The 22,784-nt window shown below is 48.4% G+C and overlaps 1 protein-coding gene across 1 annotated transcript in view; it reads left to right on the forward strand.

The window, feature by feature from the left end:
- Nucleotides 1–22,784, forward strand: part of Adamts16 (ADAM metallopeptidase with thrombospondin type 1 motif 16) — a 100,585-nt gene that overhangs the window by 45,043 nt on the left and 32,758 nt on the right. The window contains exons 10-14 of the mRNA XM_048368035.1: nucleotides 7,191–7,344; nucleotides 15,993–16,088; nucleotides 18,972–19,120; nucleotides 19,818–19,990; nucleotides 21,991–22,121. Coding sequence (XP_048223992.1) covers nucleotides 7,191–7,344; nucleotides 15,993–16,088; nucleotides 18,972–19,120; nucleotides 19,818–19,990; nucleotides 21,991–22,121 — 703 coding nt within the window. The remainder of the gene's footprint in view (nucleotides 1–7,190; nucleotides 7,345–15,992; nucleotides 16,089–18,971; nucleotides 19,121–19,817; nucleotides 19,991–21,990; nucleotides 22,122–22,784) is intronic.

The following is a 22,784-nucleotide window of genomic DNA, read 5'->3' on the forward strand; positions in this document are numbered from 1 at the left end:
CAAAGGAAGGTCCGCACGCACATCTGACATTTAACAACGATCCTCGTTTTCAGGACTACAGCGAGATCTTGACTTAATGGGAGCACAGGATCTAGCAGGTGTGTCTCTGTGTCCGCAGTGATAATGCATACGTCTTCGTCCAAAACAGGCAGGAAGTCCTGAGGACATGAGCCTTGCCCTGTCCCTCTAATGTCTACAAGAAGGGTTTTCAGAAAATTCTCATTGTAGCCCCAGTGCACTTATTGTAGAGCCCTCCGGAGAGATAGAGATGTACTCAGGGTATTTCCTACTTTATCACTTCTCCTCCATTTCTGCCTGCCTACCTGCCTCTTGCCCTTCTTTCTCCCTCCCCCCTTCCATCTTTCCTTCCTCCCTTTCTCCATTCCTTCCTCTCCTTGTCTTTCCCTCCCTTCTTCCCTTTCTCTCTCCTGTCCCTTTCTTCTCATTTTCTTTTCCTCCTATGTTTGTGTAGCAGAACTATTTTTCATTCTTTTTTTTCCCCTCTTGCACAAATCAAGCCATTCCGTTTCCAGAAGACAACTTGAGCAGGACCACCAGCAAGTACTTGTATAGGTTTGCTTCTTCCTGGATTAGGATGCAGGGGAGAGTTCCATTGGGCGTCCATGACCATGACCTCACTGCCTACCTGCTGCCTCTTCCTTCTTAGCAGATTGCCAGTAACCACCTTTCCACCTGGTAACTGATAGCCGTCTTCTCAGCCCACCTTCCAGTCATCTCCTTCCAAGCCTTCAGCTTGATCTTTCCTCCCATTCTCTCTCAGCCCACAGAGTACACCGCCCACTTCCCGATTGGAGGCTGCATGGGAGCGCGAGTTTGGTGGATAACATCTGTGTGTTGGCGGTCTAAACGTGTATCCTAGGAATGCACACTGGATTACTGCTTACTTTATTTCTGTTTCTGAAAGACAGTGTTAACATTCTCCGACAACTGACGTGACGTATCGGCTTACTTTTAACGTTTGTTATTGCGAAAGCAGTGTTCTCCTTGAGTCTCATGAGTGGGAGAGGTGTGTTTTAGATGTTTGTTGAAGCTATGTACATTGTTTTTAGTGTGAGGGAAGAAATCTGCGTATCTTTCAGGTCATGATGCCCCTAATTGTACTAACAAAGAAAGTCGGACTTTTCTATATCCATGTTTTTCTGTCATTTTCTAGGTCCTATCTTTTCAGAAATTTGAAGATGTTTCTTTCAACTCAAGGGTTGTGCAAATAGTATATCAATTTTTTTTAATATTTTGAATCATGTTCTTACAGCCTGGAAAGTTAGGAGATGCAAATTTGAGTGTGTGGTGTGAACCAGTATCATGAGAATCCAAAAAAAGTTTGACATTGCCAAGAAATATAAGGGAAGATTCATGGGAAAAATTACTTACAAAGTCAGAGAATTACTTGTGTAAGAGTCGTGTGTAATCGTCAAATAAGGATAGAGTTCTCAGAATTATTACTAACATTCTAGAATTAAAAGCCATCTTGGATCTGTGCTACTGAATGGTTAAGCTTTATACTGAGGTGTGCTGGCTTGTTTTTATTTCCATCATTAGCACACTTCAGCAATTCATCAGTCTTTGTTTTTAAGGGGTTGGCTAATGTCCTTCATTTTCATAATCATAAGCAGATATGCAAGGTTTTACATCTTCATGTGTTTGTTGAGGATTTTTAAAAGTTGAATTCCCCCCAAATAGCTTTCTCGATGTTAATTGCATATCAAGGTTTTATTTTATTCTCTAAAACCAGTGGCATGTTGGACATTCCTGTAGCTTGCTAAACATAGATTTTTTTTTCACTGACTTGATGTGTGCAAGGCTGGCTGCCTTCTTCCCCAACTTTTCTGACTTCCTCGTTTCCAAGTAATCAAAATCGCGTTAGAACTTCCACCAATGAGGTGGTGGTTGGGACTGGGTCCCAACAGTGAGTAAGGATGCGTGGCAAGCTCTTAAAGATGACTTGTCCTTCTGTTATTAGCAGCCTAGCATTTGCTAGATGGAAAATATCTATAAAAAGAGAATTTCATTTGCCTGAACTTGTCAACACTTTTCCTTCTTCTTGCTAGAGCCGTGAGGGTCAGATACTTGAAGAAATGCATCAGTCTATTCAATGAAGCTGTGTGTCATTTTCTTCTGAAAAACACAGACCTCATCACCGTTAGTCATGTCTGCCCCTGGTAGGTCTAGGACGTAGGGGAACTCGGGCCTGTCATTTTACATTTCATGGCTGCCTAGGCTCACCTTCAGCCTGGTGCTTTGGTTGTTTGTTCGCTTTGACTCCTGTCCTACCTCTGCTGCCCGGGAGGGTGGGTGCCAGTTTGCGAGATGGGTGGGGGCCCCTAAGACATGGGAAGTGTGGGGCGTTCGCGGGTCCCCTGCCACGCCCATGTCCCCCTGTGGATAAGAAAGCAGCATGCAACCCCAAATTCCATTGTCGGGTCTTTTTCTTATAATGGACACAATGCATTTCAGTTCTCATCTTTTTTTAATCTTTATTTTTGTTTTTATTTTTATTGTCAAACTGATGTACAGAGCGGTTACAGTTTCATATGTTAGGCATTGGATACATTTCTTGTACTGTTTGTTACCTCCTCCCTCATTCCTCCCTCCCTCCTCCCCCTTTCTCTCCCCCCCCCCCCCATGAGTTGTTCAGTAGATTTACACTAAACAGTTTGGCAAGTATTGCTTTTGTACCCTGTGTCTCTCGATTCCCTTTCAGTTTCCTAGTTCTAATACCTGTATACACCGTTTCCAATGTACTCAGATACAGATTAAAGAGATAGTGTAGGTACAACCACAGAAAGGGGATACAAGAGGATCATCAACAATAGAAGCTACAGTTATACATAGCACGTTGAAAGTAGTTACAACAGTGATATAACAATTGTTTCCATAACATGGAGTTCATTTCACTTATCTTTTGTATTCATAAGGATATAGCTATTGATCCTCTGCTGTGACTTGCTTAAACCTGTGCTAATTATTCCCTATGAGGGAAACCATAGAATACGTGTTTCTTTGGGTCTGGCTCACTTCACTTAGTATAATTTTTTCCAAGTCCTTCCATTTCCTTACAAATGGGGCAATGTCATTCTTCTTGATAGAGGCATAGAATCCCATTGTGTATATGTACCACATTTTCCTGATCCATTCATCTACTGAGGGGCATCTGGGTTGGTTCCAGATTCTAGCTATGACAAATTGTGCTGCGATGAACATTGTTGTGCTGGTGGCTTTAGCGTGTTCTTGTTTGCTGGCCTGAAAACACAGATTTCAATTCTCATCTTGCTGGGCTGTGTGACCTTCTCCAGAGGGAAAACAAGCAAGCCGGGGCTGAGTGGAGTCCTACAGAGCCCATTTGACAGTAAGAGTGGAGTAAGAGGAGGCAGAACCACCCACTGGGAGGGAGCGAGCGGAGGGCCGGCAACTGATGTGCTGCTTGGTCTTGACTTCTATCTAGGAGGGACTTGACTTCCGCAAATAATCAAACCTTGCCCCAGACTCCGTTTCACTACATGGAAAGGGTGAGATACAAGTAAATGATCTCACAAGCTTTGTGATGTATAGGGTAGTAAATGATGTCACAAGCTTTGTGACGTATATGGTTCATTAAAGAGAGTGAGAAAGGGGACTTTGAGATGTGCTGTTTCTGACCCTGTCCTCTTACTTACATTAGCGTTGTGTCTATCTTGGTGCAGCATATGAGCAGGAAAGCACAGTGATCGTGGAAGTGACTTAGCATTTTGATATCAGGGCATAGAGCCTTGGGGGCACCTCAGGCCACCCATTCCCTGGGGGGCGGAGGGGCTGTGAACATGGAGTGCTGTAAATAAGTGTTTGTCTGGTTTTGAACTTTGGGTGAAGGGAGTTGTGAGCTGTGCACTGCTTTGTGAGCAGGAGAGTCATTCTTATTGCTGCCTATGAGTGTAGCGTAAGTTTACTCATTTACCATATGCACATGCTCAAATTAGTTATTCTGTTGTTGGTACAAATTTGAGTTGTCAGTGCTTGGCTAGCATGACAGGCATTTGGATGGACATTCTTTTAGCTTATATTTGTGCACCTCTGGGAACCCAGAAGTCGAATGTCAGCCTGATACACTGCCATACAGCCTTCCCAAACGGTTGTGCAAAGTCCCCTGGCCCCAGACCCTTGCTGCACTTGTCTGTGTTGGTATTCTTCATTTCCGTCACTCCGGCGGACATTTCGTGGAACATTAAGGTGGCTGACGAGGTCAAGTGCCCCTCTATATGTTGAACAGTGTCTTGAGTATTGAGTACTCTCCCCAGGAGAAGGAAGGGCTAGGAAGGGCCTGCTTGAACCTCTTGTGCATTTGTGGAACTGAGGCCGTCTGTGCTTTTCTTTCCTCTCGATGGGACTGTCCGATGCATTCAGAATAGGAGCCCATCACCAATTCTAGGAGGCGTATGATATCAGTAGCTCCTCTCATGAAATTCTGTGTACACTTTTAGCAGTAATACACAGAGTATTTTTTTTTTTTTTTTTTTGGCCAGTCCTGGGCCTTGGACTCAGGGTCTGATCACCGTCCCTGGCTTCTTTTTTTGCTCAAGGCTAGCACTCTGCCACTTGAGCCACAGCGCCCCTCCTGGCCGTTTTCCATATATGTGGTGCTGGGGAATCGAACCGAGAGCTTCATGTGTAGGAGGCAAGCACTCTTGCCACTAGGCCATATTCCCAGCCCAACCTATAAGCTTTATTTCTGTGTTTATTACTTGTAACCTGCCTGAATTTTGTGTCTGAGGTACATATAGGTTAAGTTTAATTTTTTTTCCACATGATCATAGAGATGCTTTGTAAAATGGTTGTGATGAATTTATTTTGGCACCCATAGCTTAGATGGCTATGCCTTCTTACACTCTCACCAACAATGAATGGGATTCCTTGTGGTTCCCTATCCTTACCCCCTATTTGGCATTGTCAGTGTTTTGGCTGTTAGTGGTATCTTATTTGTGATATGGACTTGTCTTCCACCGACTTTTAAAGTCTTGAAGCTAGATCATGTGAGTCCTTTGCCCGGGTTCTTGCCTTTAAATTTTGTGTGCAATTTCTGGAACTTTTGCTTGTCTATGCAAACTTTAGAATCATTTTGCACAGCCCACAAATTATCATGCTTGAATTTGGGTTCAGATCATATGGAAGCCATAAATCAACATGGGATGAAGGCTGTCTGTCCGCAGACATTGATATCTCCTCATTTACTTGTTTCTTCTTTGATTCCTTTCTTCAGAGTTTCATGTGTTTTACCCATCTCTACCTTGCACATAAAATCAATGTGTTTGTTTGGAGGCTGCTAATATAAAAAGCTTGTGTTTATAATTTTAAATCATTTCTGCTTTTCATTACCTATTTTTTATATATTAAAAAAGCAATTGACTTTTGATTATTAAAATTTAGTCTTACAATCTTGTTACGATCATTCCTTAGTTCCAAGCGGGTTTGCCATTTTCACTCAAAGTTTCTTTTGAACAACCATGTCATCCACAAAAAATAATAATGTATTCTTTCTCCTTGTACGTGTTATTTCTTTTTTAATATCCCACTTCCTTAGGATTTCCAGTACTGTGTTGAAAAGGCGTGGTCATGGGTTAGGTGTATGTGTTTCAAATGGTAATCTGCCTAGCAAGAGCAAGGCTCTGAATTCAAACTCAAGCACCTCCAAGCAATAAAGAAGGAAAATAAAAGAAAAAAAGAGAAAAGAAGAGAATGCTTGCTTTGTTCATGATCTCAGTAGGAAAGATACAAGTTGCCCAGGTTTAATTGTGATTTTAGCTATGGACTTTGTGTAGATTTGTTTTGGGTAAAATAGATAGGGTTCTCTTTTGAGAATGAGTTTGTTAGAAATGAGAATTAGATTTTCTCCAATTCATTTCCCCATTTACTGATACATATTTGTGATTTTTCCCCTCTCTAGCGAGTTAATGAAATGAATTAGATTAATTGACTTTTGAGTGTCAGGTCGGTTTTTTGTACTGCGATTATTTCACTTGATCATTGTTGCTGAAGACTTTTGCACACACCATGGTAAGAGAAAAGTATGTAGTTTTTCATACTTTCTCTTGTTTTACATTGTGGTAATACTGCCTTTCACAGGGTGAGCTAGGAAATATGTTCTCTGCCCCCAAATGAAGAGATTGTGGAGAACTGACATACTTAATTTTCCCTAGAAGTTTGTTTCAATGAGCCCATTTGGGCTATTTTCTGCTTTTTATGCCCAGATTCTCTAGTTGCAAGGTGTTGAATCTGGAATTGGGGTCCAGAGATTGGACCCCAAAGTCTTCCAATTGGTTTGAATAATCACTTGGTGCAAACTCAGGGACGATCTTTTACATTGCTCAATTTATTGTGGTTATAAGATTTTGGTTTTAGGGACAAGTGGTAGCCATTGAAACGTACAGGAAGGATGTAGTTGTTATTTGCAAACATTGCTATTTAAAAACATTAAATATGCCTCCCAGATCTATAAATTATGCCAAAAATGTCTAGATAAGTAAGGAGACTGTGCAGTCAGCCTTGTGTCATTATGATAAAACATCTGGGAGGAAGAACTGAAAATGAGGGAAGATTTATTTTGCTTCATGGTTTCAAAGATTTCAGTACAAAATTGACTACTTGGGGAGATAAGGAGAAGGAAAGGAAAGGGAAGAGAAGGGAAAACAAGGAAATGGAAGAGAAAGAAGAAGAAGGGAGGGAGGAGGGAGGGCGGGAGAGAAGGAGGGAGCAAAGGAAGGAAGGAGGGTGGGAGGGTGGTTCTTTGACATTGCTTGATTATTCTTTATTTTTACAATGTGCTCAACTCCATCTTTTGGTTGTTTCTGGCAAGAAGTATGCATGAAATTTCTGTCATAGGAAATTCTCACATTGAACATTTGGTTGTAATTATTTTCACTTTTCCCCCCACGAAAAGTTTGAGATATCTAATGAAGAGCAATTTGTCTTCCTGGAAAATGTATAACATCTTACGAACCACTCCAGACCGTGCGGCATCTGCATTTAAATATAATAAAGGTACACGCTAACGGTGGATCTCAGGCGACGGTTTTCCCTTCTTTCGAAACAAACTGTGTCGTCAGTCACACGAGCAACCAGAAGCGGCCCCAGTCGGTCACCCGTCCTTGGTACGTCTTCACGCCGTCCTTCCTTAGGGGCCTGTCTCCTCTTTGTTTCAGCACCGCGCAAGCCGTGTGCCTTGCGGATCAGCCAAAACCTGTGACAGAATACCAGTACCCCGAGGAGCTGCCGGGGGAGCTGTACGACGCCAACACGCAGTGCAAGTGGCAGTTTGGAGAGAAAGCCAAGCTCTGCCTGCTGGGCTTCACCAAGGCAAGTGACCCCTGGCAAGGGCTCGGCGCGGCATGATTCATAAACCGGTTTTATTTTGTGCGGCTGACACTGATGCAGTCTGCATGTATTGGGTACCTACCAAATGTCACATCCTGTGTGCTAGGGCTGGTCCCGGCTAACGGGAAACACATGTTTCGCCGGCAGAGCAGATGGCTGGGGCAGCGGCTCTCACTGCAGAACTGACTTGGCATGCTCGCTCAGGTCTCGCTTTCTGATTTATCATGTGGAAGCTCAGCAATAACTTTTAGTCAGTGTACGTTGGCAAATGAATACTCTGCATTCTTTTTTCTTACAAATGGTATTAAGCAAACCAGGTCCCTCTCGCCCATCCTCGTGGAAGCGTGATTTACTACAGAACGGCAGCCCATCCAGGGCTCTGGCGATTGAATTCCCCAAATAAAGTGTTTCTAAAGGAATTTCTCCTAGGAGGCAAAACCTGCCCAGCCCCAGGGCAGTCACAGGGCGACTTCCTACATAAATCCCTCCTGTAACACAGACGCAGATGCTCTTCCAAGGTAGGGAAAATTGGGATTTAGGAACTCGCTGTTCTGAACCACAAGGAAAGCTACTCATAAATTAAATAAAAGTAACTGTTTTTGAGGTTTCTTTTATTCCCAGTTTATACTGAGATCAATAATAAAAACAGACCAGAAATACAGTCCCCTATGTTGGGGTTCTGGACCCCCTTTCTCCCCCCACGGGGAGAATGGTAACCACAAACTCTATGAAAGAGCACCCAGCCTGGCCCTCCGCCAGCGGAAGGCCAAAGGCGTGCTCACATGGGCAAACGCTAAGTAGAGGACGGGTTGCTGAAGCTTCCCCTCCCTCCAGTTCCCCCCACATGTTACCGAGGGCGGAGGCGAAAGGAAGGCATCAGGGACACGCTGCGGTGGTGGAATGCGTCTCAAAGACTTTAATATGGAAGGGCACTTATATAGAAGTAATGGCGGGAAAGAAAGGGGGCTGGCCAAAGGGTCAATCATAGGCTAGGGGTCACGTTCATCAAGTGACATCACGAAACTTCCCTTTGTGGGCGGGACAATCCCATCATGGTGGCACACACGTGTTCACCTCCCAAGGGGTAGAGGTCAAAAGGTGGGAGGGGCTTCTATTGTCCCAAGGCTGGTGGAAGGGCAGTCTTTCCCAGGCCATAATAATCCCCAACATCTCCCCCTTTTGTTTTTTTCAATAAGCAGGGGATGCTGTAAACACATGGCATGTGTGGGCATAAGGCAAATGCTGACATAAGATCTGTGGGGCCCCTTCCACAAAACTGGGGTGAGGGGTAGGTAAGGGTCCATCCATCTGGCTATGTCCAGAAGTCAGAATCCTCAGCTGGTTTCTGCCAAGTGCAGGAAGGTGCAGACAGCAGCCCTCTTTTGTTGGTGAGGTAGAAGCTGAAACTCTGGCATTCCCGGCAGTTCACAGTAGCTGATAACTCAAACATAAGTGATTAGTAAAACATTCTTTTATATAAACATTGAAGCCAAGGTGTTAAACCTTTGCATTTACCCTTTTAAACATTTCTATCATAAAACATTGGGGTTGAGTGTCAATACCCTCAGCTCCTATTTTCTTTCCAACGGGACTCCCCAAGTCTAGCAGCAGGGGGAGAGGAAAGGAAGAAGCATGGTGCAAAATTCCTTTGGTTTCTTTGTGTGACGCTGTAGGCAGTATTGCCACAGCAAAACATTGAGCCATGAGATGCTCAAGAAGGAATCTAGAAAGCAAACAGGGAAAGGAAGCTTGGTTGCTTCCTACCGTAGGCAGTCCTACTTTTCATGAGCCATGAGATGCTCAAGAAGGAATCTAGAAAGCAGACAAGGAAAGGAAGCTTGGTTGCCTCCTACCGTAGGCAGTCCTACTTTCCATATTTTCATGGGAGAGCAGAAGTCCAACATGGTCCTCCTTTTCCTGGAGAGAACAAGAAAATATTTCTCCAGAGTGGGTGCTCTGGGTTTAATTTTCCAATCTGGAAAAACACATATACTGTACTCCATCCCACACTGATTCGGGATGATTTAAAATTTCTGGATAATTGACATAAGCATAACTAATCCTTAATTAATCCTAGGGAATCCTTAATTAATCCTGGGGAATACCTCCCCCTTTTGTTTTTTTTTAAAATTATGACACCGGCGGCCACCAGGCAGGGAGTATGGATGGAGGTCTCGTCTTCTGTAGCTACTTCCTGCTGTCAAGGGGGCGACGTAAATCAAGGGCCCCTGGTCAGCCTGGCAGTCCGGTGTAGCTGGCAAAAAGTCCCCATCATTACCATGAGTATGGTCACTAGGGCCAGAGAGTGCTATGGTTTTCTCTAGCCCCCCCTGAGTCTTTGGGCATACCCAGAAGTTTCCAAGGTTGGTGCCTCCAGGGTTCAGGCCTGTGTTAGGGTGACGACTGTGAACGGCAAATTCCCCATTGGTGATCTCAGCAAGAGATGTTATTCTGTCAAAAGACACTTTTGAAAAGGTCAGGCAAAGTATCGACAAGTTCTCAGAGCTGGTTGGCATGAATGGCATAGAACACACCCTGGGCATAAGCCAGGAACAATTCCCTTTTGGAGCATAAACCCAATTGTAAAGTGAACGAGTAAGGAGAAACGACTGAAAGAAGTGGTTAATGATAGAAAACTGGTTTGGCATAGCCAGTCAGAGGCAAAATAAATAAATATATATATACACCTATATACAACTGGCAAAAAGGAAGAAAATGGACAGGAATTATCTCTCTCGATTTCCCGGCTCTGATCCATTTTGAAAGGGTGAAACAAGGCATCTCCCTTTAGGATAATATGGCACCATTCTCCTCTCACTCCACTCCACCTTTCCGTCTCCTGGACTGGCTAAGTCCCAGGAATTTTAACGTTTGTGGCTGGAATTGCATTTTCCCATCCGCGTTTGAACTCGGGGCCTGAGCACTGTCCATGAGCACTTTCGCTCAAGGCTAGTGCTCTACCACTTGAGTCACGGTGCTGCTTCAGCCTTTTGCTCGCTCTCTGTGGTTGAGCTCTCAATCTGGCTCTTTGCTGTTTAACTGGGAGGTGGGATTTTGGAGAAATTTTTCCTTTTGCCCGGGCTGGCTTTGAACTATCCAGGGAGTCATAGTCCTACAAGCCCTTTTTATTCCCAATTGAGCAACAAGGAAAAAACACAGAGATAATCCATTTGTAACCCGTTGAGAACTGACCAAAAACTGCTTGTGAAGGTTTGGCTATAACACTTAGAAAACATGAGATTTACATGCCATCAACTTGAATCACGCCATTGAATCCCACTGGCAAGTGAAAGAGAACACAGATAAATGACAACCAAGGGCAAAGGGTTAAAGCATTGTGGAATCCTCAGTCTCGGAAGTGGCTGCGTCCCTCATCCCCATTTGGCAAGTTCCATGCCATGCGATGGGGAACTCGAGGCAAAGCTGTAGTGGTATCTCTTGCTCACATCTTGCTCTGGGTTGCCTGTAAAATTTCTATATAGATTGGTTAGGGTGTTCAAAATTTTTTCAGCACTTCTGGCTCTGGTATATCGATGCCCTTCTGGTTTAAGCAGGGTGAAAAGACTTTCTTAATCACAAAATTCAAAGACTTTCTTAATCCCAAAATTTTACCTGGCTTGCTGTGACCACTAACATAACTATGGTGATTTAACCTGGAGTAACTGTTAAGATGGAACTATTCACATCCTACTCAAGGCTCATAAATCATTCGAGCAGCTTCCAATGGGAGAGAGAGCAAAGAATCATTAGTAGTGAAACAAGGCAGTTTGGGAACAGAATGTGGTGGCATCTTCCTATCCAGGAGCTGCGACCGTCCATGCGGCTAGAACATCTGTCCACCTGTATCCTATAAAGCAGTATATTAATCCTGGGTCAGGAAAATTGAGGTTAATAGTCACATTTGTATGAAGCAATCTCAATTTCTTGATCTTGAGAGTTTATGAGAACACAGGAGAGAAAATGGGAAGGTAAAATCTTAATTTATGCCAAAGAGTTGTTAAGGCTACATGCACACTTAACTTTTAACACACTGAGTATAAAATAACATGCTGATTTTATACCATTGTGCTTTTACTACATGCTGCATATTTGAACCTTATGGAAACACACTGAATATAAAATAACATACTGGTGAACTTTTACCACATGTTGCATATTTGAACCTTATGGAAATTTTTATAGGCACCTTTATCTCCATCGAACACCGGGATGGAAACCTATTGTTATGCTTTTAAATCTTACCAACAACCACACGTGCGCGCACACACACACACACACACACAAAAATACCTGAGCGCACTTTAAAATTGCTTTGATTGGCCATTTAAATTTTCTGGAATTCCAGCGGCAAATGATATCAATTTGCCCATAATAGAACCACGTGGTTGAATAAAAAACAAAAGGGAAACCTGTTAATTACACACTCCCAACATGACAATTTTTAAATCACAGTGGACAAGCAAACCCTTTTATCCATCTAGAAAACTCCAGTTGATTTTATCTCCTTGAACTGGTAAACATGGAAGTTCAATCAAATTACCTATTGCTGTATCAAAACTCTTTGTTTTCCTTTCAATATTCCATTTTAGTTTATAATTTGAGGCTTTCCTGTCTCCAACCCCGTCTGCAGCTGACACAGAGAGAAAAGTGCAGGCAAGCACAGCGGGGTGCTTGCCTCTCTCAGCTGCAGCGCAATCGGCCAGCCCAGGCGAGCCTGGGCACGCCCCTCACCTGGGGGGAATGGGTGGGGCCCCGCCTCCAATATGGCGCGCCCCATTGTGCTCCACGTGTGTGTTAAGTCAGAGAAATCAGGATTCAACCAACTCACCTGAATTTCTGAGCTTAACGACCATCGGCGGGCATAAAGCAGTTTGCCGGGCTGCAGCCGCCGCTGCCGCCCGCGCACCCCAGCGGGACACAGTCCCATGGTCTAAACTGCACGCCACGCCTTTTTTTTTTTTTTTTCCATCCGCGGGCTGGGGCCGCACTGGCTCCAGCCCAGCCATTGTAAATACAAGTCTGGCCAAAGCAGCAGCCATCCCCAACGCTCTGCCGCCGCCATGCCACAGCTTCCCACATGGCGGAACCGCGCTTCCGCCACGCCGTGCTCGGCCCGCCACACTCGGCTGCCGAAATGCCGCCGCAAAAGACGCCTGGTGCCGCCCGGGGACACACCAGCCCCAGCCCACGCACCTCGCAAACCCGGGGTGGCGCGGAGCACAGTGTACTCAGCTCAGCCCGCGCAAGCCAAACCGCTCCGGCGCTCGGCCACCCACTGCTTCTCAAGCGCCACTGCGGGTGCCTGCCGTCTGGCCCGGGGCGCGCAGAGCAGAACTAACCGACCCCAGCCCGGGGTCGCATTCCTCTTGCTCCGGCCCCACTGCTCCACTGACATGCTTCCGCGGGAAGCGCGCCCCGCTCCCTCCGCCGCCCGGCGCCAAATCGCCACGGCGGGGCAACTCTCTGGCGCCGCGTCCCGCGAGCCCATGTCTCCATGCTTCTGCCCCGTCTGGATGGGCAGGACCCTCCTCTAAAACCCTACTTAGCAAAATCTGTGGGGATACTGTACCCCGAGCTTCTCGGCCGTACAATTCGGTCCCCGTTCGGGCGCCATTTATGTTGGGGTTCTGGACCCCCTTTCTCCCCCCACGGGGAGAATGGTAACCACAAACTCTATGAAAGAGCACCCAGCCTGGCCCTCCGCCAGCGGAAGGCCAAAGGCGTGCTCACATGGGCAAACGCTAAGTAGAGGACGGGTTGCTGAAGCTTCCCCTCCCTCCAGTTCCCCCCACATGTTACCGAGGGCGGAGGCGAAAGGAAGGCATCAGGGACACGCTGCGGTGGTGGAATGCGTCTCAAAGACTTTAATATGGAAGGGCACTTATATAGAAGTAATGGCGGGAAAGAAAGGGGGCTGGCCAAAGGGTCAATCATAGGCTAGGGGTCACGTTCATCAAGTGACATCACGAAACTTCCCTTTGTGGGCGGGACAATCCCATCATGGTGGCACACACGTGTTCACCTCCCAAGGGGTAGAGGTCAAAAGGTGGGAGGGGCTTCTATTGTCCCAAGGCTGGTGGAAGGGCAGTCTTTCCCAGGCCATAATAATCCCCAACACCCTACACATCCCCTCACATCTCTGGATGTGCTGGGAATATGCTCAACGTACATCCGATGTAAGAGCCCTGCATCCGGCGGGGCTTCCGCAAGGAACAGTTACAAGTCTGCGTCCCCCCCCCCCCAGCCCGGTGATTCCAGCTGCAAGAAGGAGAGCAAATCCACCAGCATGCCGCCCTTTCTGTGAGCAGAACGTCTGCATTGCTTATGACATGCTTTGGTCGTGCTACTCTTGTGCTTGCAAAGGAAAAGAGGAGTCATGCTAACATTCTGACATCATCTACTGATGGCCTCCACATTTGCCCTGTGGCATGGCCGTGTCAGTCCTGGATCCTGAATACCACGGAGAAATAGAACTAGGAAAGGCTAGGCTGTAACCCAGCGCATCTCTCGGCAGAGATGGAAAGGATGGTGGTTTCCAGGCTACCCCAAGCAAGACCCTATCTTAACTAATGAGTTGGGAATGGTGATATGCAACTAAGTTCTCCGCTGTACAGGAGACATATGTAGGGTGTTTACAGTCTAAGCCTAGCCACGTGGGTCCCTACTCAAAACCTAAGTGAAACAAAAACAGCTGAGACACTGAAAAGGTGCTACAGACCTTGCCTAGCCAGTGTGAGACCCTGGGTTCAACCCCAGTACATCCAAAGGAAGGGAGGGGAGGGAGGAAGGAGGAGGAGGGAGGGAGAGGGGAAGGGACGATAAGCAGTAACAATTTAAGTCAAAATGTCACTTTATTTTACCTTCTATTCACTTGTATTTTTTTCTTGAAGAAAAGGAGCCTATGGATGATTTAGCAAGGGAGATACAGGCAGAAAGAATATGGGTTGAGTCCTTAAGCATACTTTAATGTCTACGTGTATGGTGTGATTAGTTTACAATATTAAGAATTCGTTTCATGAAGGTAAAATTAAAATGGATGACTAAAAATTAAAGTCTGTGTGAGACAACTCACAGGATTCAGGAAGCCCCTTTGGATGCCGTTGAAGGGTGGAGAAGCACAAACGCCACCTTTCAAGCAGAATCATAGTGGAGTGTGTCTCACTGGGTTGCATTTTCTTTGCAATACAAGTCATCCCGGGCATACAGCCATTGCTTTTCTTGAAACATAACGCAGAAGTCATCAAAATATTCAGAATGACTGTACAGGAAGTTGTAGAGAAGTTCCCACGATAGCCAGCGAGCCTACCAGTATTCTAGAAGGTTCTGACGTTTCGTAGTTCCTCCTTTCGCCGGGGACTCAAAGCATATGAAGATAAAGCAGCACTCTAGCTCCTAGCACCTTTTGTCGTGGGTCACGCCGTCCCGGGCCTTGTTTCAGTCACACGACAGAGCAGCCTTGGGTCTTCTTTCGCCGGCACCCTCTCTGCATTCTTGAGCCTTTCCCTCACACGTTCTTCTCCCGCTGGTGGCCCCCCCCTTTCCTCCCCATGAGCTCCTCCAGCTCCAGAGTCAGCCCCGACATCCTGCGTCCTCTGACTGCTTCCCTTCGTTCCTCAGGCAGAGCCTTGCCCCCCTGGCAGGCTCCTGCAAACGCTCTTCCTCCCCCATGGGGTCACCGCTTTCTGTGCTCCCCGGGGTCATTTGTAGGTTCCCTTTGGGCTCCGTTACCGCTGGGCTCAAGCCTACGGGCACGGGTCACGTCCATTATGAACCGCCGTGCCTAGGGAAAGTCTCCACGTAAGTTAAGCCAGGTTCTGGAGGTGGTGGACATGTGGATGGATGGAGGGTTGGGTGGGTGAACGAATGGATGGATGGATGGGCCAACACTGGCCTCATCATTCTGAACTCATAGAATACAGAGACAGGCACGCTGATAAGCCCTGTGATCCCAGCTACTTGGGAGGCTGAGGCGGGAGGGACCCTCGAACCCAGGACTTGTAGACCAGATTGCGCCACATAGCAAGAGCCTTTCTCAAAATAAATCATTAACTAAAAATATTAAGGTTCAGATAGGGAGACATTAGTGAAAGGCAGAGCTGAGGAAAACATGTTGAATGGATTTTCTTAGTTGTGGCTTTTTTTTTTTTTTGCCAGTCCTGGGCCTTGAACTCAGGGCCTGAGCACTGTCCCTGGCTTCCTTTTGCTCAAGGCTAGCCACTTGAGCCACAGCGCCGCTTCTGGCCGTTTTCTCTATATGTGGTGCTGAGGAATCGAACCCAGGGCTTCATGTAAAAGAGGGAAGCTCTCTTTTACCACTAGGCCATATTCTTAGCCCTAGTTGTGGCTTTTGATAGTTTGCCACAATGTCTAGAGTAAGCAATGTTAGAAGGTATAATTTGTTAAATTTGTGAGTAAATAAAAAGCGAACGCAATCGTAAGGATGGAATTCAGATACGATGTGGGTTTTATGATTCCTTATCTAGCTGGTTCTTGATCCTCTGTCCTTATCGCTGCGTGATCATCCCTGTTTAGATTTCTATCAGGTGCTCTTCCCGGAGTCCTCCCGGTGCTCCCTGGCCACAGGTGCGGTCCAGAGCTCTTCATAACCCTGATGGCCTTCTCCCCTGCAGGACATTTGCAAAGCCCTGTGGTGCCACCGCGTTGGAAGGAAATGTGAGACCAAATTCATGCCTGCCGCCGAGGGCACTGTGTGCGGGCAGGACATGGTAAGACGCGGGGCCTGGGGAACCTGTCCACCCGTCTGCGCGCACCCCGCCGCCCCTCCACCCCGCCAGCTGTTCTCATCTTACACGTGCCTCTTCGCATGGGTGATTACCGTGCACCTGTACGTCCCGGCAACCGTGTTGTGGTGCTGTGCTTATCTGGTACTAAAACTGTGAACAGGGCCCCTCTTCACTCGGGGAACGTGCACTTGGTAGCCGTTAGGATTCACAGAGGAGATGACTCGTGCATTTAACAAAGGGAAGGCGTGAGCCATTCGTTTTAACCAACAGCGGACCAGCATTAGGGACGTTAGGCCTCTGGGCCTCGGTGGGAAGACACCGCGTCACCAGGCTGACCTATTGCTGCTCGCGTGCAGAAAAGACAGCGCTACAGTGGAGAAGAAACGAAAAGTACGAGAGAGCACGCGTGCTAGCAAGCGGCGGAGGATGGCGTGGGAAGCCGCACAGTCAGCGAGTCTGTCTGACGGCTCCGCGTCTACCGCAGCTCCCACCACCAAACGTGCGCGGCACAGGCGCTCCGTGTGTGCCAAGGAGCTGCCGGCAGCCCAGGCTGGCCAGGGCTCCAGCGTAACCTGAGCACGCCACCAAACCCACCCACGCCACCAAACCCTCCCACGCCACCAAACCCACCCCCCGATCACACACCACCAAACCCACCCCCCAATACATACCACCAAACCCTCCCACGCCACCAAACCCACCCCCCGATCACACGCCACCAAACCCACCCACGCCACCAAACCCTCCCACGCCACCAAACCCTCCCACGCCACCAAACCCACCCCCCGATCACACGCCACCAAACCCACCCACGCCACCAAACCCACCCACGCCACCAAACCCTCCCACGCCACCAAACCCACCCACGCCACCAAACCCTCCCACGCCACCAAACCCACCCCCCGATCACACACCACCAAACCCACCCCCCAATACATACCACCAAACCCTCCCATGCCACCAAACCCATCCCCCGATCACACACCACCAAACCCTTCCACACCACCAAACCCTTCCACACCACCAAACCCACCCCCCATTGCATGCCATCAAACCCTTCCACACCACCAAACCCTTCCACACCACCAAACCCACCCACGCCACCAAACCACCCCCCAATCACACACCACCAAACCCACCCCACAATACATACCACCAAACCCTCCCACGCCACCAAACCCACCCCCATTGCACACCACCAAACCCTCCCACGCCACCAAACCCACCCCCCAATCACACACCACCAAACCCTTCCACACCACCAAACCCACCCCCATTGCACACCACCAAACCCTTCCACACCACCAAACCCTTCCACGCCACCAAACCCACCCCCCGATCGCACGCCACCAAACCACCCCCCAATCACACACCACCAAACCCACCCCACAATACATACCACCAAACCCTCCCATGCCACCAAACCCACCCCCATTGCACACCACCAAACCCTCCCACGCCACCAAACCCACCCCCCGATCACACACCACCAAACCCTTTCACACCACCAAACCCACCCCCATTGCACACCACCAAACCCTTCCACGCCACCAAACCCTTCCACGCCACCAAACCCACCCCCCATTGCATGCCATCAAACCCTTCCACACCACCAAACTCTCCCACGCCACCAAACCCACCCCCATCACACACCACCAAACCCACCCACACCACCAAACCCACCCCCTGATGCAGCAGGCCCAGGTCACACAGGCTATGCTTAGAGGAGAAACACTGACGGTGGGATCCAAAAGATAAAAGACTGACAGTCAGACAAGTGAGCAGAAGCGAGACAGACAGACAGACAGGGAGCACAGGCATTGGTAGAGTCTTGAGAGGCAGTCAGCTAAGCACAACACAGTTTAGAGAAAATCCCAAGAATTCCTTGGGTGCTTTATTTGAACTTCATTGCATAATATGAAGTGAAACACTGGCACCCTCTCTCTCTATCTCTCTCTCTCTCTCTCTCTCTCTCTCTCGCTCTCTCTCTCTCGTGTGTGTGTGAAATGCCCATGGCACACTGTGTGCTCCTCACGTCTGTGTCACTAGCCTCTGAGACGGCGCCACCCCTCTCTTACGGAAGCAGCCGCAGTTCTCTCAGTCGCACGCTGAGGGCTCCGGTCTTGGAGACAGCCTGGAGCTGGTGGCATCGCTCTGTCCTCGGGCCAGGCTCTGCTGGCACCAGGGGCGGTCTGCTGGTGGTCGTGTGGGCGAGCCGCTTCCTTCCCTCCTCTCTCAGACAGCCCGGTCCTGGAGCTCAGCACCACAGCACCACTGAACACAGGGTCAGACAACACGCAGCACGGGCGAGCCACAGAGGTGACGGTGGAGTTCAGGGAGAATCTAAGCCAGCAGGCCCTTGTCCCGGCCATTGTGTCGATGGGATTCCGTGCCGTTTCCCTTCCTGCGTGTGGCCTCTCAGCCGCCCTGCGCATGGGCTCAAGGCCCCAGCCCGAAATCGCAAGGTGCTGAGTCCCGTGTCACTCCCGGCTGTGCTGGCCCTGACCTGACACCCACTCCCCCCCCCCACCCCCAGGAGCTGGGAAAGGCACCTGCTTCCCGGCAAGGTCAGAGTTCACTGGCTGGGGAACGGAGCCGTCAGCCTCACCATTCCCGTAACGCTTCTCAATTAAGTCCCGGGAGCACAGGTGTCCGAAGCAGTCAGTCTGCCCGCCTTCCGTGTGTGCGGATTTATGCGCAGTCTCGTGTTAGATTTTGGAAGACGAGGGAGTAGGACACTGAATTTGCCTTGAGTAGACACTCACCGAGAACGGTGGTGGCTGGGTTTGCATATTTCACACGGCACCCCGGGACTTGCTGTTTTGATCCACGCAGCCGCCTTCTGTGTGTGTTTCTCACGTCCAGTGGTGCCGTGGCGGGCAGTGTGTGAAGTACGGCGACGAGGGCCCCAGACCCACTCACGGCCATTGGTCAGACTGGTCTCCGTGGTCGCCTTGCTCCAGGACCTGTGGAGGAGGAGTATCCCACAGGGACAGACTCTGCACAAACCCCAGGTACCCCGGCTCCGTCCGGGAACCCCCCCCCGCCCCCCCAGCCTGCACCCGTGCCCAGGACATCAGATGATCGGCACTTTGCACAGTCCTGCAGGGAGCACAGGCAGGGAAGCATTTCCGTCACCGTCGTCTATGATCGTGTGACGCCTGTCACTTCCGCAGCCCCAGCACAAACAAGTGACACCCAAACACGATGCCTCGGAATTGGATTTTACCTTAAGTTTACCCGAAATACCAAAGAGCTGCTTAAGCAGCACACGCTTTGTTTGCTACAAAAGACAGCACTGTAGAACACAAACGAAGAAGTCAAGGAAGACAGTCCCTTCCATGAAGAACTCCCTGGCTTTAGCTGTCCTTTAGTGTTCATTTGCTAGCAGGTGCTCCCCTCACGAGCCTGGGTGGAGAGACAGGACGGGGACACAGCCGCCCCCTCCTTCTGCTCCCCGGTCTGCTGCAGACACAGCAGCTGTGGTGTCCCTCCTCTCTGCGGTGCGTGGGGGGAGCTTGCGTCCACCTGTCCACTCACGCACGGGGGCACGGGAATTCCACGGGCCAAGCAGGGAGAGGTGTCAGCCCCCCCGCCCCCACCCCCCCGCGCTGCTACTCGGAGCCATGGGTGCCCTCGGCTCCGTCTTCTCAGTGAGTCTGATTTCCAGGATGAACCGCAAGGCCTCTGACCGCACACTGTGTATTCCAGACCGTCGCACGGGGGGAAGTTTTGCGTGGGCTCGACGCGCGCCCTGCAGCTTTGCAACAGCCAGAACTGTCCGCGGGGCAGCCCGGACTTCCGCGCGGCCCAGTGCGCGGAGTACGACAGCAAGCGCTTCCGGGGCTGGCACTACAAGTGGAAGCCCTACACGCAAGTGGAAGGTAAGTCTCCGCCCCCGCCCCCGGGACACGCCCCCAGCTTTGTCATCCCGTTAGCCCTGTGCGCAGGTAGACGCCATAGCTCTGTGAAGTCACCGCGACGCAGTGTTTCAGAGATTTGTTTTGCTTCGCCCTGTCCGCTTTCCTGCCACCTCATTAACACGGGACCAGCCATGGGGTCCCAAATCCACAGGCCAGAGAACGTTGTGTCATAGTACAGGGAAATTCATCAAAGAGGTGATAACGATCCGAAGTCAATGGTGAATTAATTGGCTTTAAAAAAAACAACACAATTTCGAGTACTTGATGGTGATGAATTTATAAATACCCGTTACACAATTGGAATTATCCAAGAATAAAAGAAAATGTTTAGGTTTTTTTCAGACAATTGAATCATTTCCAAGAATACTATATATTCTGGAAGTCTTATTCTATAATTATATTCCACGAGCACATATTGAGTATATATTGAGATATTTATAGAGTATATATTGAGAATAAAAATAAAAGAATATATAGAGAGTATACCGAGAATCAAAAATGTTATTCCTCAGTAAGAAAGAAATAAGTATTATCTATATGATAATAATAATAAGTTATTAACTGAGATGTCACAGTAAAAGAAAGCTTTCCTAGAGCGAGATATTGAAGTATTTCACTCTGTAAAGCTAGAACTACCGTCTAGACAATGACAGAGACTCCTGGGGAATATGCTACTTTGATGTCCTGGATGACATTTGCATCCACCATCTTAGTATCTATGCTTCCCACAGTAGCAAAATGAGGAAGTTAGAAAGTACTGGGTGGGAACACGCAGGCTATCTCACAAGATAAGGTTTCGTTTCGCTCAGAAAAAACAAAGCCTTAGAAGAGAAGTAGGAGAACAACATCATTAGACAGAAATAAAAATAAAATGACCTTTGAAACTGGGGTACAAAAAAAAATGGATGTGCTGCTGGCATGGTGGCCCATTCCTATACTGTCAGCGCCTTGGGCGGCCGTGGTAGGAAGGCTGGGATTTCTAGGTCATAGCATCCTACCTACCTCAAAAATAAAATGAAAAGCTAAAGCTGTTGGGGGAGGGCGTGCATGGCTCCTATGGTAGAGAGCTTGCCTTGTGTCCCTTCCGTCCCAAACACTGGGGAAAAGAGGCCTCTGTGACACTCCAGGTGCTTCAGATCTTTGGTAGATTAATTAATCATGCTAAATTAGATTCTTGGGATTCTTCTGTAGCATCTTGTATCTTAAGCCAAGGGGGAAATATCTTGGGTGAGTCTTGGGTCGATGGAGATTCCCAACGCAGGTATTATTTTTATCATCAAGCAGTTCCTTCTTTACCTAGAGGAGAATAAAAGGGAAAAGGTTCCTAGTAAAGCTCTTTTAACTGTTCTTGCTGCAGGGTGTTAAAGTGGATTACTGAACACTGAGATCTGGGTATTCCTTCCTATCCATTCCCTACCAACATTCATGACAATCTACTGTACTTATAGAAAGCACCACACCTGGTCATTTTCACCTGTAGTTTTCACCTACAAATGATCTTACCAGTTTTTTTAAAGTTATATGTTTTATCCAATGCATTAAGACATTTTGTGACTATTTTAATTCTCTCATTACATGATTGTAAGGCCTTTGCCTTTTTGCATTTCTGCAAAACAGCTGTTATTTATGTCGTAAAATGTTAGTTCCGTGGTCAAGTCAACAAATACTTATTGAATGCCTACTATGTGCCAGCTCTTTATGAAGAACAAGGAGCAGTAAATAACCTTGAAGAAAAATCTCATAGTCAAGCATTGAACGCAATATCAAATTTAAAGGGGGGAGGGGAAGAAACAAAAGCCAAAGAGGCAACCATTAAAAAACAATGTCTTTGCGATGTATTTTTGTGTGGGAGTTATTTTATGGGGGATGAATAGAAAATCTATCTAAAATTCAGAGGGAAAAAAATGATCTGAGCTTAAGTATCTTTCTTATTTGTGTTTGTGTGTGTATTTCTTTTTAAGATCAGGACTTATGCAAACTCTACTGTATCGCAGAAGGATTTGATTTCTTCTTTTCTTTGTCAAATAAAGTGAAAGATGGGACCCCATGCTCGGAGGATAGCCGTAATGTTTGTGTAGATGGGATGTGTGAGGTAATGACCATCGCTTGTTCATTCAACAAATATCTCCAGACAGTCTCCTTGGTGCCAAGCATGCTGTAGGAGCTGAAAGACCAGATATACAAGAGGCGTCCCTGCCCTCCCAGTCACAGCCCGGGGGGGGTGGGGGGGCAGAGGGAGGGAGGCTAAGCAGAGCAGAGCCAGCTGGTTCTTCCTTAGATGCGGGTTGGGGGACATTGTAGGCGGCCTAGGAGAGGATCTGGAAGGACACAGTGGAAGAGGGGTGCTGGGGGGGGGGGAGTTGGTTGAACCCGAGCCTGCGAGCTGGCAGAGGAGCCGCTCCCTCCTTGGGAGGTGCGGAGGAGGGAAGGCGGGGTCCCGGCAGAGGATTCCCCAGTGTGGGCTTCCAGGACGGAGCGTGGCCGTGGCGGGCCTCATGCTCAGCAGCCATCGGCCTCAGGGGCCACAAGCGCAGTGGGGCTCCGGGTTCCGGGACCGTTTCCGGGCGGGAGGGGGCCCGGGCACCACCTGGTTGCTCTCACTGCCCTTTCTGCAAGAGCCAGAGCCCGTCCGAGCGGGGGGCCTGGGAGGCGGGGGGCGGGGGCAGGGGATGAGGCGATGGGGACAGCGGCTAGCTTGCCACCGTTCACCAAGGAAGCGTTGACAGGCACCTCCCCGTGAACACAGCGGAAGGCT

The sequence above is a fragment of the Perognathus longimembris genome, chromosome 19, assembly GCF_023159225.1.
Source record: "Perognathus longimembris pacificus isolate PPM17 chromosome 19, ASM2315922v1, whole genome shotgun sequence".
Lineage (NCBI taxonomy): Eukaryota > Metazoa > Chordata > Mammalia > Rodentia > Heteromyidae > Perognathus > Perognathus longimembris.